The sequence below is a fragment of the Fringilla coelebs genome (genome assembly GCF_963513975.1).
Source record: "Fringilla coelebs genome assembly, chromosome: 15".
Lineage (NCBI taxonomy): Eukaryota > Metazoa > Chordata > Aves > Passeriformes > Fringillidae > Fringilla > Fringilla coelebs.
Genome location: NC_140041.1, coordinates 4,312,335 through 4,329,439, shown reverse-complemented (window position 1 = coordinate 4,329,439; position 17,105 = coordinate 4,312,335). Strand labels below are relative to the sequence as shown.

The following is a 17,105-nucleotide window of genomic DNA, read 5'->3' as shown; positions in this document are numbered from 1 at the left end:
TAGACAAACAAAGCAAGTCAGCTGTGAAGCTGTTGAGCATCTAAGAAAGTGTGGTTTAAATCTAGAGAGATGCAAAGAAGAGTTTTTTTGCTACTCTAGTTGAGCTTGTTAAATGGAGAAAAAAAAAAAAAAAAGGTTCCTGGCCTCTTTGTTGTCTGCAAAGTAAATTGCTTTTTTCATTTATTGTGTGATTCAAGTAGAAGGGAAAGAGGTGTTACCATTTAGGGGCTGGGAAAGGATGTGCTCTGTCTGATCAAGAGTGGGTCCGGTCCTTCAGTTTAGAGCTCAGCATTGCCTTAAAGCTAGAGGTTCAGTGCTGAGGCTGTTGGGTAGAGAGAAAAATCCCAAACCCCTGCCCAGCACAGCAGTGAAGGGCTGTTAAATCCCCTGCCTTAGCACAGTTATACCTCAGATCCACCCTCCCCTTTTGGCAAGGAGCCTTTCCCCAAGCCCAGAGCTCTGACACCAGGGTTGTCATTGCACTGGGCAGGCAGCAAGGGCCACAATGGGCCTTTGGCTTGGGGATCTTTGGTCTGGAGGTAAAAAAAATCAGCTGATATCTGAGGTTTTGTGCCTGCTGGGTGGGGGGTGATTCTCCTTGCTTTGGGTTTTTTTCTGGGTTTGCGCACTGAGTGCAGAAGGGGTGGATTCAGTACATCAGTGGCACTCAGAGGTCATGCCTTGCAGAGATTCTCCAGTGTCAGCATGCAGCAAAACCTAACACAACAAAACCAGGTCTGCCTGGAGGGCTTCTGTTATGGAATATTTACTGTTGTGCTGATAAAACAAAGCTGTTACCTCCAGAGGAAATAATTTTACAGGAGAGAAGAGTGAAATTTCATTAAGCGATTGACCAAAAATAAACCATGAAGTAGGAGTGAAGGAGAGCTCCCAATATTCATGGTGCCTACAGTACAAACAGGGACAGAATCTTGCATAATGCATGACTCTGCATTCTTCAGTACTGAACATAAACTGGAACATGAGGATTTAATGCACAGAAATCTGGAGTTTCAGCAGGAATTATTGGAGTAGGTAAAAGCCCTCAATATTTAGCAGTTTCTATTCTATTCATGTCCCTGGATTTGAAACAAGTTATTTTCTTGTATTTATGTTAGATATAAAGAGGTTATGTTAAATATTGAAACAGGTTATCTAGAAAGGCAAGAAATATTTTCTCACTCCAGGATTCTGAGGAATGAATTCAGCTCTTGGCCTGTCTGAAGCAGTTTAGCAGCTCTTGCCTTGGCACATGGAGCTGGAGCAGCTGAGCTGGCAGGTGTCTTTCCAGGTACATGTTCAGAGCTTGCAAGGAAAAGTCTGAGGGCTTGCAACTGTGGAAAGTATTCTAGCTTCAGATTCTGCATTCATGTCTTGGATTGAAAAGCCAGGTGTCTGCTAAGGAAGGTAGGAGCCTCCCTTGAAATGGAAAATGTAAACTCCCTCCCTCCAAATTATTATAATTTTGAAATTAAGGAGCTCTCAGGCAAAGATATAGGAGCAGGAATAACAGTTCTTTGTTAGGGAAGAAAATAAAAAATAAAATAAACAATGCAGTGATACAAACCAGCGCTGCCAGAGTCAGGCAGGCGCTGTCCCCTGTGTGTCAGGGTGGGGGCACAGCCCCATCCCAGGGGGGCTCAGCCCTCCTGCAGTGCCAGCTGTGGTTCTGCTGCAGCAGGATCCTGCACAAGGGGGGAGTTTTCCTCTGCAGCTCCAGGGCTGCTGGAGATGGGCCTGCTCTCCCCCTGGGAATGCAGGGCAGGAGAAAGCTGCTCCTCTGGGAATGCAGGGGGCAAAGGCTGCTGTGCTGTTCCAGGGCAGATTGTATCCAGGTAGGAATGTGTGAAATCTCAGATTGTATCCAGGTAGGAATGCTTGGCTCCTGCCCTGGGCAGAGCATCTCCCCATGGGATGATGGAATTTGATCAGCCCTGCAGGGACACTCACTGGCTATGGACAGCAGAGATCTCCTGGAGGGAGGATGGGCTGTGGGAGGGATAAAGAAAACTGCCCCATGAACATGAGATAACTGCCCCACCCCTAACAGACAGGAATAGAATACACACCCCCATTTCCAACCTAAGACAATTCAGGATGACCCTATGGAGAGAATATAAGGAGATATATTCATGGCAAACAGGGAAAAAAGGGAAGCACTGAGGTTGGACTTTCCCCTGAAGACCATGACACTCAATGTCTTATTGCTCATTTGACTTCTTTGTTGCATTTCATGTCAACAACAATCTGATCGGTGTGATTGCAAATTGCTTCTTTTTCTCTTTTCTATCTCTTTGTTTGTTGGCTCCCAATATTGTTTAAAATAACATTCCCAAGGATTCCCTTAGCTGATTGCAGAGCTGTCTCAGGCAGTGTCTGCACGCTGGTGCCCCCAGCCAGGACCACACAAGAATTTGTTGTGGGCTGCCTTTGATGTTCCCTTTTCTCTGGATGTGGGGAGTGCTGGTGGTGTAGGGCTCATTATCAGCTTCTCCTGGGAAAGACAAAGGAAATTCAGCCACTGGCATAACATCCAGTCTTAAAAGACGTTGCAATGTTGGGATTTCTGCTGGTTTGTATCAAGTAACAACTCTTTAGGGATTTGCCAATTTCAAATGTGAAGACTGGACACCATGTCCAGACCCCACTTTGCAGCTGGGCTTTTTCAGGGCAGCAGAACAGCTACACCATCACAAGGTGAAAATCCTGGATTTAGGATGCAGGAATTGAGATGGGCTCTTCAGAAGAGGCTTACCAAAGAAACAAAAATCTTAAAAATTGTGGAATATATTTTTGAAGTGTTCTGTGAAGGTCACCCTGATGTTTTTGGTGTAATTGTAACAAAAACTGTGTGATTTTCTGTACTTATGCAACGCATTCATGGTATCCTCAACAGCTGTCTGAGAAGATGCCATCTGTGGTAAACAGGACAATCCCAGGACATTTTTGTTTCTGCTGGCAGCTGATGTCAGTGCAAGGTGTTCCCCTGTCCAGGACAGAGCATTTTCACTCTGCTGTCACTGTCACCTCCTGGCTCCATCACCTTTGGTTTGGAGTCTTGCTCTGCCCAGGAGGGGTTTCCATGAAGGAGGGAACACACCTGCCCTGTGACCATCCCACCCTTGGTGCCACTGGATTTAGGGTGGCTTTTGGGCAGATTTCCCTGGGGAATGTCCCTGCTTGGAGATGGCAGTGCCTGACACCCCCAGGACAGGGCAGGGTGACCAAACCCAAATGATTTTTTTGCGCTCACACAGCTGCTGTAGGGCCTCTGCTCTGGAAATGCAGTTATTGATTCCTGCTCCTCCCTCCCTCCCTCCCTCCATTAGCACTACATTTACAGGGCATTAGAAAGGATTATAATTCTATATCCGTGCTGTTGGAGTGATTGTAATTCATATATTAATCACCTATGCCACCGAATTCTATTATAAAAGGCATAATCCAAAATCTAATGTCAGTCTGATTTGAAAGAAAATGCTTATTTTTGTGTGTTTTCCTACCCTTCTTGCATGAGCTCTGCTCCATTAATAACTCAGCAGTAATGAAATGTATTTCAACAAACACAACTCACAAACAGAATTGTGCAGCTTATTTTTTATGTTAAAAACCCCAAAATCAAAATACTCAGGGCGTTGCAAATACACAGGGGGAAAATGCACACTGCAAAAATCTATGTATGACAGTGAGGGACATTGCAGAAACAATGCAGAGGTTAATAGGGAATGAAACCATTGGGAAATTTAGCTAGAATTAACCATACTGGAAATATGAAAGTGTTATATTTTTATATGTTATATATCATACTCTGCATTTGAAAATTATCAATTTACAGAGTTTGAAGTTCATATTTGATCCTTCCACCAGCAAATAATCAGCTTTCAGAAGTGTATGAAGGAGGAGGCTGCAGCCTTTACTCCTGGATGATTTTTTAGGATAACTAACAAATCTCTTCTTCGTGAGATGGCTGGAAATTTCCTGCTAAATTAATTCCACCTTTTCCAATTCGACAGATGTCCAAAACACCTTGGAATGTTATTATGGGGTTAAGAGAAAACAAAACATGTCTCAGAAGAATAATTTTGGCATTTTAAAAATCTGTTTCCATATAATTTTACTTCAGAGAGAGACTACTTTATCTCATAGAGTTTTAAAGTTAGTTTTGGTGCTTAAATTTTGTGAGACCTTAATTTGAATATGCAATTGAAAGGGAAATGATCCCATTTTTTTCAGCCATTTTGGGGTACTCTGGGTGTGGAAGGAAAAGTATTTTATAAATAAGGAGATTGAGTCTGTAGGGTGTGTCTCTGACAAAGGTGGTGCTGACTTGGAGCTATTAAATGAAATAAGAGACCATTTGGGAATAAGCCTTCATTTTCCTCCCCACAATCTAGAACAATTTGAGGTATTTTCCATTTCAATGCTCTAATTGACACATACAGAGTGTGCTCCCTGCACATCAATAAACACAACTTCTCAACGGGCTGAGAGCTCCTCACTGGCCCAAATAACCTCTTCAAAGATTTGGTGAGAGAGTAAAACAGGACTTTCAGGGCATGAACAACATTTGTGCTGCTGAGCCAGGCTGTGCATTGGCTGCAGAGCTGGGCTGGTCTGTGCAGGGCAGCAGCTCTGCCGGGCACAGCCTCCAAGGGAGGGATAAATCAACAGCAGGAGCATCCTCAAATTACAGAGGACATCTGAGAATTGTATTTATTATGGGAAATGTCTGTGGTTCTGGGTGTGGGATCTGGTTTTCCTAGTTATTTGTACACTGGAGTTTTTCAGGCTACAAAGGGCAGAGGCCACTAAAGGTATTGATGGAATATTTTTGTTTCCAGGCTGTTTGTGTGGGTTCCCAAGCCAGGCTTGTATTGCACCACACAAAATGAACGGTTCAATCCTGTGTTTTGTTGCATCCTTTGAACCACCACTGAATACATTTCCCATTGCCTTCGGCTCTCTCACTAAGCCCTACCACTGGTTTTAGCTACAGCTGCATTTTTAAGTGTTTAAAGCTGTTGCTGACTGCCTAAAAGCTTCTGAAAATTTTATTTCCTTCCTTAAATTTGTGTTTCCTAGGGAAGTTTCTCTTTTCCCTTTCCCTTTTTAGTGTGTGAGAAGTGCTTGTTCTTAATTGTCCGTAGAACAAATAGTTTGCTTTCAGGAATGAAGGGTTGTGCACTGTAAGCACAGAGGCTTTTTGTCTACTTCAAGCACAGATTCAGTACTATCAGCTGTTATTTAGGGATGTATTTTGTCCTTCTTTCATATGGAGAGCTCTCCACAAATTACACTGGAATTTCATAGAAATGGTTGTTGAATTAGGATCCAAAGAGGAGGCAGGAGATGCCTTTTGAAGTGGTGCTCAAATGCAGTGTAATTACATAGGTGCCTTAGCTCCAGTTTGCTAAGCTCCACCAGCATGTAACGTGTTCCCTCAGTCCTGCTTTGGTTCAGGGTTTAATGTTGTTGGCCAATGAATCTCATGTGAATCTTTTTTTTTTTTAAGCAATATTTATTCAGCTGCTCTGTTATTAAGAGCAAATGTGTAGTAGTGGTTATTAAAATTCATCTTTCTTGCTTTTCTGCTAATTGCATAATACTAATGTTGTACATCTCTGCACAATATAAAAATAACATATTGCTTGCAACATTGGTTCCATAAATTATTCTGCATTATGCATCATTTAATATTATTCCTGCTTTCCTCAAAATTATTATAATTTCCTTTTATTCAATTTACAGCTGTGGAACAACTATTTTCATTTGGCTGTTGCTTTTATTACCCAAGATTCACTACAGCTAGAAAACTTTTCCCATGCAAAATATAACAAAATCCAGAACAAGTAAGTAAAACATATCCTTTAGCTTATATCTTTAATTTTGTAGTAAAATGATAAAAAAGATAATGATAAAAATAATTTTCATATTCTTTTTCTCCCAGATATGGAGATATGAGACGTTTAATTGGCTTTGCTATCCGTGACATGTGGTACAAACTTGGTGAGTAGCATACTGAGCTTCACTGCAACTGGATCTGTCACATAATGTTTTTTCCATTGAAAAATATCTGACATGAAGTGCTTTTGTAAATATTTCTGCTATTTGAACTTAAAATATGTTTTCACTCCTGTGATTAAGCTTGGAGCCAACATGAGATACAGTTGGACCACTGCCAGGTTTGTATTTAAAAAAAGAACTCAAAACCTTCTCTCAGATTTCAAACATGACTGAAATCAGATCTCAGAACCTTATTTTGCAGGATTGAGACTGGATGAATTTTCCCTCAGAAGGTTACTGCTCAGCCTGAACCTATGATTCTGCAAATTAGGAGACTCAGATTTGGAATCTGCTTGGATTAAAATTCAAAAAATTTTTACATTTGTCATCCAGCCAGGTTCTGCTGCTCCTCCTTTGAGAGTTTCTCATTAACTCCTTTGGGATAATTTCTTATTAACTGAACTTAGGTAGGATATTCATTTTATCTGGCAAAATTTTGGTGTGGCATTTGCATTGACAATTCACATGGCACACACCAGGGAGGACCATCAGACTCAGGCACTCCTTAGTGTGGAACAAGTCTCACCTGTGTTGATGAGGAGGTTCTTGTCTCCTCACGAGGTTCAGGCAGCACTGACACTCTCACAGCTCCTGGGTTTGCTGCTTCTCTGCTCCATTTACCAGGGCAGAGTTTGAGCCACGCCTGGGGCCTGGCTGAGCTCTGCGCATTTGGGTGTTGGTTGGCAGCTGATGTAACCCAGAAAATTCAGTGTGGGGTTAGCAGCTGGGTTGTGTGGATGGTGTTCCTGTTATTGCTGCTGATTTTGGTGCATTGGTTGTTTGATTCATGGTTGCAATGTCTAATTTTATTGTAAAAGTCAGTAATGGTTTTCTCCATCATGGAAATGTTACTCCACGTTACCGTGTCCTGCTGGTGGAATTTGGGAGGTTCTTAGGGTAATTTATTACTTTCTACTCTAAATCTTTATAAGGATATGTCAAAAACATTAAAAATTTAGTTCTTTACTGAAAATATCAACTCCTCTGGCATTCCTGCTTATTCCTGGCACTGCATTCTGGCACCTTAGAAGAAGACAGTGTCCATCCACATGCCCCCAGCTTTTGAGAAGAAATGAAGTGACTGAGTTGTGAGACTTGACCAACACAGATGGATTCAATGCTACTTTAAATCATTGCAGCTCCCAGAATGTCTTCCTAAAAATAATGTGGTTTGCTCTTCAAATAAATTTTTGGTTTTGTTTCAGGCCAGAATAAAATTTGCTTTATTCCGGGGATGGTTGGGCCCATCTTGGAAATGACGCTTATTCCAGAAGCTGAACTGCGAAAAGCCACGATCCCAATTTTCTTTGACATGATGCTGTGTGAATATCAGAGAACAGGAGAATTCAAAAAGGTAATTACAAATGCTCTATGTGAAAATGCATTTGAATGTCATGTGCTCAGTATTTCTGGTAAATGTTTGTCAGGTGAGTTTTTCTGCTTACACAAAGTGAAATCTCAAATATTAAGAACCAAAGAAACAGCAAGTGCAGGATATTCAGAGTGAATTATTTCAACTTAGGTAAAACTTGTTGCACTGACAGCAAGAATTAGATAGAATAGCAAAGAGATCCAGAGAAATTGCAGGATCTTAATCCAAATTTTCAGGATTTTACTGGAAAAGGTTCTGAGCAACAAGACTTAGATTGAAGTCAGCCCTTCATTAGGTAGGAGATAGAATTGAATGAACTCTAGGGATCCTCTATAATCTAAATAATATTTTCTCATGCCCCTTCCTTGTGACATAGAAATTGGTAAGCCAAAACTTCCAGGTTTTAATACAGAGTACCTGACAGGAGTAGCAGTGAATAGTTAATTATATGTTATCAGATTTATCAGGAAACTGTACCTTTTTAAATCTTTCTTGTGAGGGGAAAAAAATCACTGTGGAGAACTGAAATTCCTGGAGTGTTTTTGACAGTCATTTTGAAAAGGAAAAAGAATTTTTAAGTCACTACTCTGAAATATTTTTGATTGATGGAATGGAACTGGGGATGGTGGGGCAGGGCACTGGGGATTGTAATCTAAATTTCCTGCCACAGCTTGCTGTGTCTGCCTGGGCAGTGGAATATCCATCCCTGTCTGACATCTCCATTCTCCTCGAGCTCTTTGGGCATGGAATCACCTTGTTCTGTGTTTGCACACTGCCTCCCACAGTAAATTATAAACTGGATATTCAGCTCTGCAGTTACACAAATAATTAATTCAGAGCAATCTGTGTAAGGGAAAATGACAAACAAAAAGGCATCATTTTAGACACATGTAAATATAAATATCTCGTATACCCAGCTATGTTTAATACTTTAAATCGTTTGGGGCATTTCTGTGTCAATGAAGTGTGGAACAAATGAGCAGATGGAATTTCCATTTTGGTCTTTATTCCACAGTGCAAAGCTTTTGGTTCAAGGCCAAGATTAAAAACCACTTTGTTTCTGTGCATCTGTTCCCTCTGTGTCCTGATAGTCCTATATTTGCCTTCTTAAAAATGTTTTCCTGCTCGTGGCTTATACCTCATCTCTTGGGAGAGACACAGAGATCTGTGCAGCCCAGGAATCCCGAAAACCCATCACTCATCTGCCTGATGAACAGCAGCAGCAGCCTGGGAGCCTGGCAGAGAGAGGCCAGGCACTCCAGTGCCCACTGAATCACTTCTCCTGCCATAAAAAGAAGTTTCAGGTGGTATTTTACAGTGCCAAGGAACAAGGACATTGGGTTTATTGCAGCTTAAGGAAAAGGAGGAGTTTTCATCAGATGGTGCAAAAACTATTTCATAATTGAGCAGCTGAGTCTCATTGGGCTCTAATGTTCTGCTTTAGGAATTGTGATCATTTGCTCATCAAGAATCATGGGGTTTATCCTCTCCTTTGTTCTGGATGAGGTAATTAAGATCAAAAACTTGCCTCTGAAAGTTTAGCCATTCTGGGAATTTTGTAAAATATGTATTTTAAAGGAAAAGGCACATTAAGTTCTATGTTTTAAAATTGTTACCCCCTTAATTTAAAAGAGCAAATAAGTAATAGGAATGGACAGTTACTGAGTGCACAAACACATAAACTCCAGGTTTCTGTAGTGGGCAATTTTCATTTGCAAATTGACATTTAGTAGTATAAAGGATTTTTTTTAAAGCTTTAGTATAAAATTTTGAGAATGACAACATGTTATTTCAAGAGTGCCTGGGGCACTCAGGAGCCCAGAATGACATTCACTTAAAACATAATTTTGTGGAACTTTAAAAATAAATAATTTATTTCTAATCTAATCTTCTCTAATGAGAGAAGAGGGGGGAGAAGGCACAAACAGAAACATCTTTATGAGCTGAGCCTGTACCAGCACAGGAACCAGAGCTTGCCTGGTACCTCCAACATGATTTAATAACCTTTCCCAAAAATCCTGTTGGTGTTAACATTCCTGGTTCTGTGCTGAGACAGGGCTCTGTTCTGGGGGCACAGGGGGTGTGCTGGGGCTGGGGGCTGTGTCTTGCTGCATGCACACAACAGACAGGCAGCATGGATATAAAGCCAATTAAATTTATCCAGCAAAAATTTTATTTTATTTAGCTATTTCTAGGAAATCATCTCATTCCAGAGAAAACAAAATTCCACCTGTGGTTATCTCAAGAATGAATTGCTCTACAAATACATTTAATGGCTTGGAATCTGTATGTAGGTGTAGGACACAGTAAGACATTTTCTTGCAATCCTTTCTTCCACTTTGCACATTTATTTTCCATTCACCCAGAGCAGTGTTACATAAGCTCGTAATTTTAACTCTAATTGAAGATGTAGAGAGGGAGCCATTAATATCTCCTAATTTTAGCTATGGAGCCTCTGCCTATCATGAGCTCAGAGAGCTGGGAATCTTGGAAAGCCAATTTATTCCTCTCTCAGTGTCTGTGGATAGACTCAGTCCTCTGAATGTATTCCTTTCTCCTTCAAATAAAAAGAGAAGCTCGTTGCTTATTTGAGACAAGCTCAATGCTCATGTGTTAAAAAAGTCCCACCCTCCAAATGCTGATAACCCACCTTTTCTTTCCTTGAAAGATCAGGTTGTGCATTTTATTGGGACTTCTCAAAGGAAGGCACATCATCAAGAGACCTCGTCCTGCTTCTTCCAACTGTGATCTGAGCCAAGAGTTAGAAAATGCTTGCTTAAAGAAACAAATAAACAAACAAACAAGGAAAATTAGCTCTTTGCAGAGTAAATGAAAAATATCATTTAGATAAACATGGACTTGAGTTACATTGAGGATTTAACTTGGCTTAGGAAAGATTAATTCATCTGTGTTTATATTTTTGCTCAAATAAATCATTCTGTTTGTGTTTAGCATTTTCAGTTTAGTATCTCTCGTGGGTTCTACCAACTGCTGGAGCCATCTGGGGAAGTTTTCTGTGTTTGCTTTCCTTCCTGGCTGCTGTGGGACTGTGTCACAAATCAGTGCTGGCTGCTGCTGTGTGCTTGGGTTTCCAGGCTGGTTGTTAGAGGACAAACATTGACCCCAGGGCAGTGTCCTGCTGTTCTGAGCTCCCACAGGGGACTCAGAGAGTGACTGAGGTGTCCTCAGCACAGGAGGTTCTTGTCCTGTCCTCTGGCACAGGACATTCACCTGCTGTAAACAGCCATGTTTCTTTCTCTCAGCTCTCAAAATCTTGCTATGTGTAAGGTTTCAGAAGGATGTGAGATCAGCAGCAGGGCTAAGTTTGTACAGCCTGGTGCTTCAGAGAGATCCATGGACACGTTTCCCAAGGGGAGATTCCCTGGATCTATTAGAGAAGCAGGAGGGTATAAAGCTAAATTGGTGCCAGTGACAATTAGGCACACTCTGTTTAAGTGGGAGGAGGAAGATACATTCCAGAGCTAAATGTTGGCACAGAAACTTTAAAACTTTATTCTATATTTCTGCCAACTTTTTCATTTGATCCAAGCAACTGATGCTTTCACTTCTGGCAGGTTGTTGAGAAACTACAGGAAAGATGCTTAGGAAGAGTTTTTTTGTTCAGATCCAGAAATGTGAAAGTATTGCCTCTTTGAGAAGTAATCAATTCTCTACCTGCTGAATAAGTACTAGGAAGGATTTAAGAGCTGGATTTAACTGGTGCTTGACTTGCATTATATTCACAGATTTGTCTTACTGCAGTAAGCCCACAGAAAATAGCTGGATTGGATGTTTTTGCTCAATATTTCCTTGTCCTGAAACTGCCATGCACCTGTGTTACCCACATTAAATACTAATACACATCCTGCTTGTGCATAAAAACTAACTCAGAGCCCTTTAAACTTCTATTTCAGCCAGGATGACAGAGAGCAATTTTATTTTTTTCTGTTTAGCTGTTTTTCAGTGATAACTCTTTATTCTCTAATATTAGTATAGAATGTACTGTTCAACAGGCAGTCTTTCATTTGTATTCTAATTACAAAAAAAAAGAATTAATATTAGAGCAGCAAAACCTGCAAATAACAAAGAGGTGGGAATAGCTCCTTCTTCCCTGCCCCTTTCCAGAGCAGAGTGTACCTGCAGTGCCACTGCCCTGAGCCCACATTTTGCTCTTGGTGTGAGCACTGGAGAAGTTTGGCTGCTCCAGATGCTGTTTCAAAGCTCCTTGAAAGAAGCAGAAGCCACTTCAGTTTGTGCCTCAAGAGCAGTTTTGCAGGATCAGGGTGGCCAATAGATGTGGGTTGGACATTGGAGGAAAGAAGGGAAAGTTTGGCCTTTGTTCTTGTAAAATGATGAATCATTTTTCTGGGTGGAGTGTTTGAATCATGACCTACTTGAAGGAAGTACATCTAGTAACATATTTTCCTTTAGAATGTCATGTTCTTTAAAACTGAAGAAATTCTAAAAACAAATCTGGAGAGATGCATGACCTGCCTGGTGCTCTAAGAGGGAGGACTCTTTTTCTGTGTGCAGCCCTGGCTTGGCTGCTTCAGCTCAGAGCTGAATGTTTTGATGAGGATATATTGAAATAAGGTAAAATATTTTGCCTTGCAGTTATCTGAAAGAACCATATCTGAAACACTACAGTAATTCTCTGTACATGAGAGGCTTCCAGTTCTCTGATGGGATGATCTGGATCCCAGCCTGCCAAAGCTCTCAATTACACAGAAACACTCCAGGGAGAAACAGAATTATTAATGTACTGACAATTGTGTGAAATTTTGTATCAAAGAAGAACGTGAAAACTTGCTGCATTAGCACAGTAATGAATTCTGTCATTTTTTACAGTGGGTTTAGTAATTACATCTATGCAAAGCAGCTGAGCTTTATGTCAATGTAGGTCTCCACTAATGCTCTCTGTGTGCCTCTTGATGTGTTAATGACTTGTCAAGAACCCTGAGGTAGATCTTTCCTACCTTCTGAGCAAGGTGCAGTTGTTTGCATGAGGACAAAGACTGCCTGCAGCTGTCACAAACTGAGCTTGTGAAAATCTGTGTCAGCCTTTCAGCCATGCCAAAAGCCCAGCCCAGAATATGCCCAAGCATTTAACCTTTGGGAATATGAGACATAATTATACAAAGGTCCATTTTTGATGCCACGTTGAAGTCTGTTGACCTCTGGATAGCTGCTCAGTGTTTTGATTTTTCTTTCTTTATATTAGTTTGAAAATGAAATCATTTTGAAGTTGGATCATGAGGTGGAAGGAGGACGAGGGGATGAACACTACATGCAGTTGTTTGAGTCCATGTAAGTAATGCATGAGAATAAAAAGAACAAATACCTTCAGGATGTGTTTCTGTTTTATTGTTCCCAGTTCTCAGGTTGGTAACCTTACCAAAAATAGAATCTTAGCAACTTTTTTCATGAAGGGACTGGAAATACCACAATGCTTCACTACACCTGGTTTGCATTGAAATTATTTTCCTGGCTGCTTTTCATTGTTTTGTGCTTCAGCTAAATTATGAAGAAGTTATACCTAACCTGCATTTTTACATGTCTAGGTTGGAATCCAAGAGATTATTCAGAGAAGTCTGAATTTAAATAAGGCTCTGTGATGTTGTGTGCATGTTTTACTTCCTCAAACCTGCTACCCTATATGGGTTGTATTCCTGGGTAGGGGTAGCAGTCTTTGCAAAGTCACATCTCTCATCAGGTGAACCACGAAAGCTTTGGGTACACACGCAGGGGACATAAAGAATCATTTATTCTGTTTCTTTTTGCAGCAGCTTTTCTCAAATTTAAATGCTGCTGTCTAGTTTGCTTCAGGATTCCCCATAGGGTAAACAACCCCAGTATTTCAGTTTATCACATGTTTTCTGGACCTTCCTCCAATGTCTCCATCTAGTTTGAAATACTACAGTGCCTTAAAGCTGGAGAGGGTGTTCAAACTGAGACTTTGTCTATGCAAAAAGCAAAGCTTCCCTCAGATCTTGTGTATGTGACCCTTTGAAGTTCACTCTCTCTGAGCTGTGGTGCATTATTTGCTTGCCTTGTTTGCTCTTTGCTCTTTCACTCCAGATCTTTTCTTGGAAAGTGGCACTCTCCAGTTAAACCCCATCTCTCAGCAGAGCAGTCAAGGAGTGTCATCAAACACAGCACAGAACTTTTGATCTCCTGCCTTTGCAAGGCCCCCTTCTTGCTCTGACATATCTGCCTTTTCCCCTTGGTACTGTCCCACTTTCCAGAAGGTCTCAAGTTCAAAGTCTCCACATTTCTAAAGATGGCAATTCATCATATCTCCAGATTTTGTTGAATGACTCCTGTAGATGGAGTGTTGGAGCAGAGGCTGGTGACCTGTCTGTGGCAGGCCCTGTCCTCTCAGGTGGTTTGGTTTAAGTCCTCCTCCATTTACACCTTTCAAAGCAGGGATTTCAAGCCTCTGTCTCCAACTCCCTTTTCCAGCTGGAGTGAGAACCACTGAAATTTATTCATTTTGGTCATTGCTGATCTCCTGTGGCTGTCTGCACCCCTGCACAGTTCCAGGTGTGCAGACAGCCACAGGAGGCAGATATTAACAGCACTCAGTGACTGCTGTGTTACTGCTCACCCCTGCAACCAACATCTGCCCACGCTGCTGGTTGCTGGGATCTTCCCCATGCCCATAAATAATATTATTATTTATTATAATAATAAACCAAACAGGTTCAGCAGAAGTTCAATTTAGCAGTGCCCTGCATTTGTCCCTAGTCCTAAATGTGAGTGAGCCCAATGAGGGGTTGTGACCTGTCCTGGCCAGAGCCAGGTGAAGCTGGGGTGATGTGGGACAGGTGAGAGGTTGTTCTCAGCAGGCAGAGTATACAAGGTTGCCCTGCCTGGGGGAATGCAGGAGAATCAGTGCACAAGTTGTGCCATGCCACTTGTCCTCAGGCTCAGAAAATGAGTTCTGGCATGTTTTAGTTCCTAATGCAGGCACAACAGGAAATGGCACTTGGCAGATTTCCAGTTCCCCATCATTGCAGTGGCCCATGCTATGCAGTTGTTTTTCTTGAGCTTTATTGCAAATATTTTTTTTATTTAAAATTTTCTATTTTTTTCCAGCTCTGTTTAAAAATTCAAAGGTTTCTTCCTCCCTCCTGGGGGTAAAAATAATCTTCTGAAGTTTTGTGATTCTTTTTATTGGGATTATTGTATAAAGCTGAGCAATACAACTTTTTGACTCTTCCCTCAAGAGACAGGCATTCTTCACTCCTGTTCCTTTTGTAGTTCTTTATGTGGACTCTGGTTCACCTTTCTTTAGTGACTGGAGTTATGTACTTCGTGCTGGGTGAGACCCAGCAATAGCTTGTGGTTTATGTCAATGTTTTTCAGCTTGTACTGGGAAGAAATGTGATGTCTTGGTGCCTTGTGTTCATTGTGCAGTCGGGGAACGTTCACAGCTCTGCCTTGTTTGCTGTTACTCCCAGGGAACCTGGGGCAGAAATCCATAACAGCCACTTGAATGGTGGCTGTACTTTCCATCATTAGTGACTCACACTGTTTCTGATACTTGCAGATGTAAAACACCATTTTCCTGTATAATATTCCAGTCTCCTATGTATTTCTGAGGCTTTCTTATTTTTTTTTCTCCCAAATATTTTTTAATGTGCTCCAACCTTTTCTGTCAGCTGTCAGCTCTTAGCCCCTTTAGTGTTTCCATTCCATCTGCAGTGTATTTTATAAGCTATGTATCAGTTATTGATTTAATTATTTCAGTTTCAGACCAGTCAGACAAGAGCAATTGGAATATTCTGGTTTTATCTGCTGGCCTCTGTCCCTCCTATTTTACCCAACATAAATGTTCTTTCAGACATCCATGTACACATTCCCTCTGTGTCAGAACAGTGACTCCACTGGAGCTGCACAATCCAAGGAATAAACTTGAGATGCTGCTTTTACTTTGCTTGAGTTGGAACTTTATTCCTGGTTATTCTGCAGAGGTTCCATTCTAGGCCAGAGCTTTGAGGATTTCTTTGCAATTGAAGTCAATATGAATATGTATTTTCTGAAAAAGGTTCAAATAATTATGAGCAGTAAAAAAAATTGTTTTGCTATTAATTAAAACAGTATGCTTCATAATTAGAGTTTAAAAAAATATTGCGCCTAAAGATTACTAACTTTTTTTTTACCTGGCTGTTTGGAAAATAATGATGTAGAGCTGAATTCATAATGCAGCACTAAGAGGTCAGAACCTTCTCAGCTACCAACACAAAGCAGGACTGCCTTGGAGAAAATTAACTGCATCTCTGCCTGACCCAGTGCTTGTATCTGTAATTATATATGTGAGAATATATGTATTTGTGTCTTTATATAAATATATATATATTATATATTAAAAATGCAGTTTGTCAGAGAGGATCCCAATGGAAAACCAGAATGTTAAGTAGAGGAAACAAAAAAAAGCAATGAAATAAATAATTTCTCTTAAGTAAAGAAAGAAAATACTCCTTAACAAGATGTAGGTAATCACTTAATGATGTCTAAGCAGTTAAATGTTGGAAACAGAACTGTGACAGTAGAGTGAAATCTCTACTCCTAAATCACTTCAGCACTTTTAAGAAACAGTATATGCTAATGTTTATTAATGTATACTGAAACTGATGATGCCAAAATATAAAATTCCCTTTCTTGTATTTTTATCAGAAGAGATCAAGCTGCTCTTTTCAATCTGCAGAAAGTTGATTGGTTTTGCTTATTTCTCAAAGTAAAATTACTCTGTTGATGCCTTTTTTTGAGCTAAAATTGTAATTTTTGTTGATTTGAACTTTTATTCACATGTACCAGTACAAGGAGAAGGAAAACATTTTTGCATTTTATGCTGAGGAAAGGCAAGTGCAGTGTTTATTGCAATAGTGTGACATTCCAGAGACTTGAGTTTGTGATAACACAGATGCAGATTTCCCTGTCCAGAAGCAAGGTACACCCTTGAGTTCAAAATAATTTTCAGAGAGAAAAAGTCAATGTTTCTTTTATTTTTTTCCATTTGATTTATATGCCATTAGTCTTCTGAATATCTAAATTACCAACTCCAGTGCATTCTGCAGTTAATTTAGACCTAATCCAGTATTGCCATCAGAAGTGTACCAATATTTCTGTATTTGCAGCCTTACAGAGTGTGCCAGGCAGCACCCTGGCATTTGCAGCCTGGTGGAAAGCTTTGTGAGCCTGGTGAGGGGGCTCCTGGAGAGGCTGCTGGATTATCGCGCCGTGATGAGCGACGAGAGCAAGGACAACCGCATGAGCTGCACCGTCAACCTGCTGGTACAGCCCCTCCTGCTGCTGCAGGGCCCAGCAGAACCCCCTGGGGAGGGGACACCACCAGAGCCCAGTCACTGAACAGCAGGGGAAATCTTCCTGGGGGCAGCAGGGGGTGACAATGTTCTGTAGTGATTTAAATTCTGCAGCAGGGGATTTTTACATCTCTTTGCACGAATACACAGCGTTCACTGCTTCGTGGGCTTTGTCCATCTTGATTCTGTGGATAATCAGGGAAGTTTGCTGCTCACATTGACAGGGTGGATGGGACAGTGGCTTCTTGACACTTGACACTCTTGACAGAGTGGAGCTGTGATGAGGAGCTGACCCACTTGCTGCTTCAGCATCTCAATAGTTACAGTTCTCTCAAATGTGGGCA

General features: G+C 41.0%; 1 protein-coding gene across 1 annotated transcript in view; it reads left to right on the top strand.

The window, feature by feature from the left end:
- Window positions 1-17,105, top strand: part of DOCK2 (dedicator of cytokinesis 2) — a gene marked incomplete at its 5' end in the record, with an annotated part of 159,676 nt that overhangs the window by 116,590 nt on the left and 25,981 nt on the right. Inside the window, 5 exons of the mRNA XM_084215734.1 lie at window positions 5,749-5,849; window positions 5,948-6,006; window positions 7,269-7,417; window positions 12,657-12,742; window positions 16,576-16,732. Of these exons, the coding sequence (XP_084071860.1) occupies window positions 5,749-5,849; window positions 5,948-6,006; window positions 7,269-7,417; window positions 12,657-12,742; window positions 16,576-16,732 (552 nt within the window). The remainder of the gene's footprint in view (window positions 1-5,748; window positions 5,850-5,947; window positions 6,007-7,268; window positions 7,418-12,656; window positions 12,743-16,575; window positions 16,733-17,105) is intronic.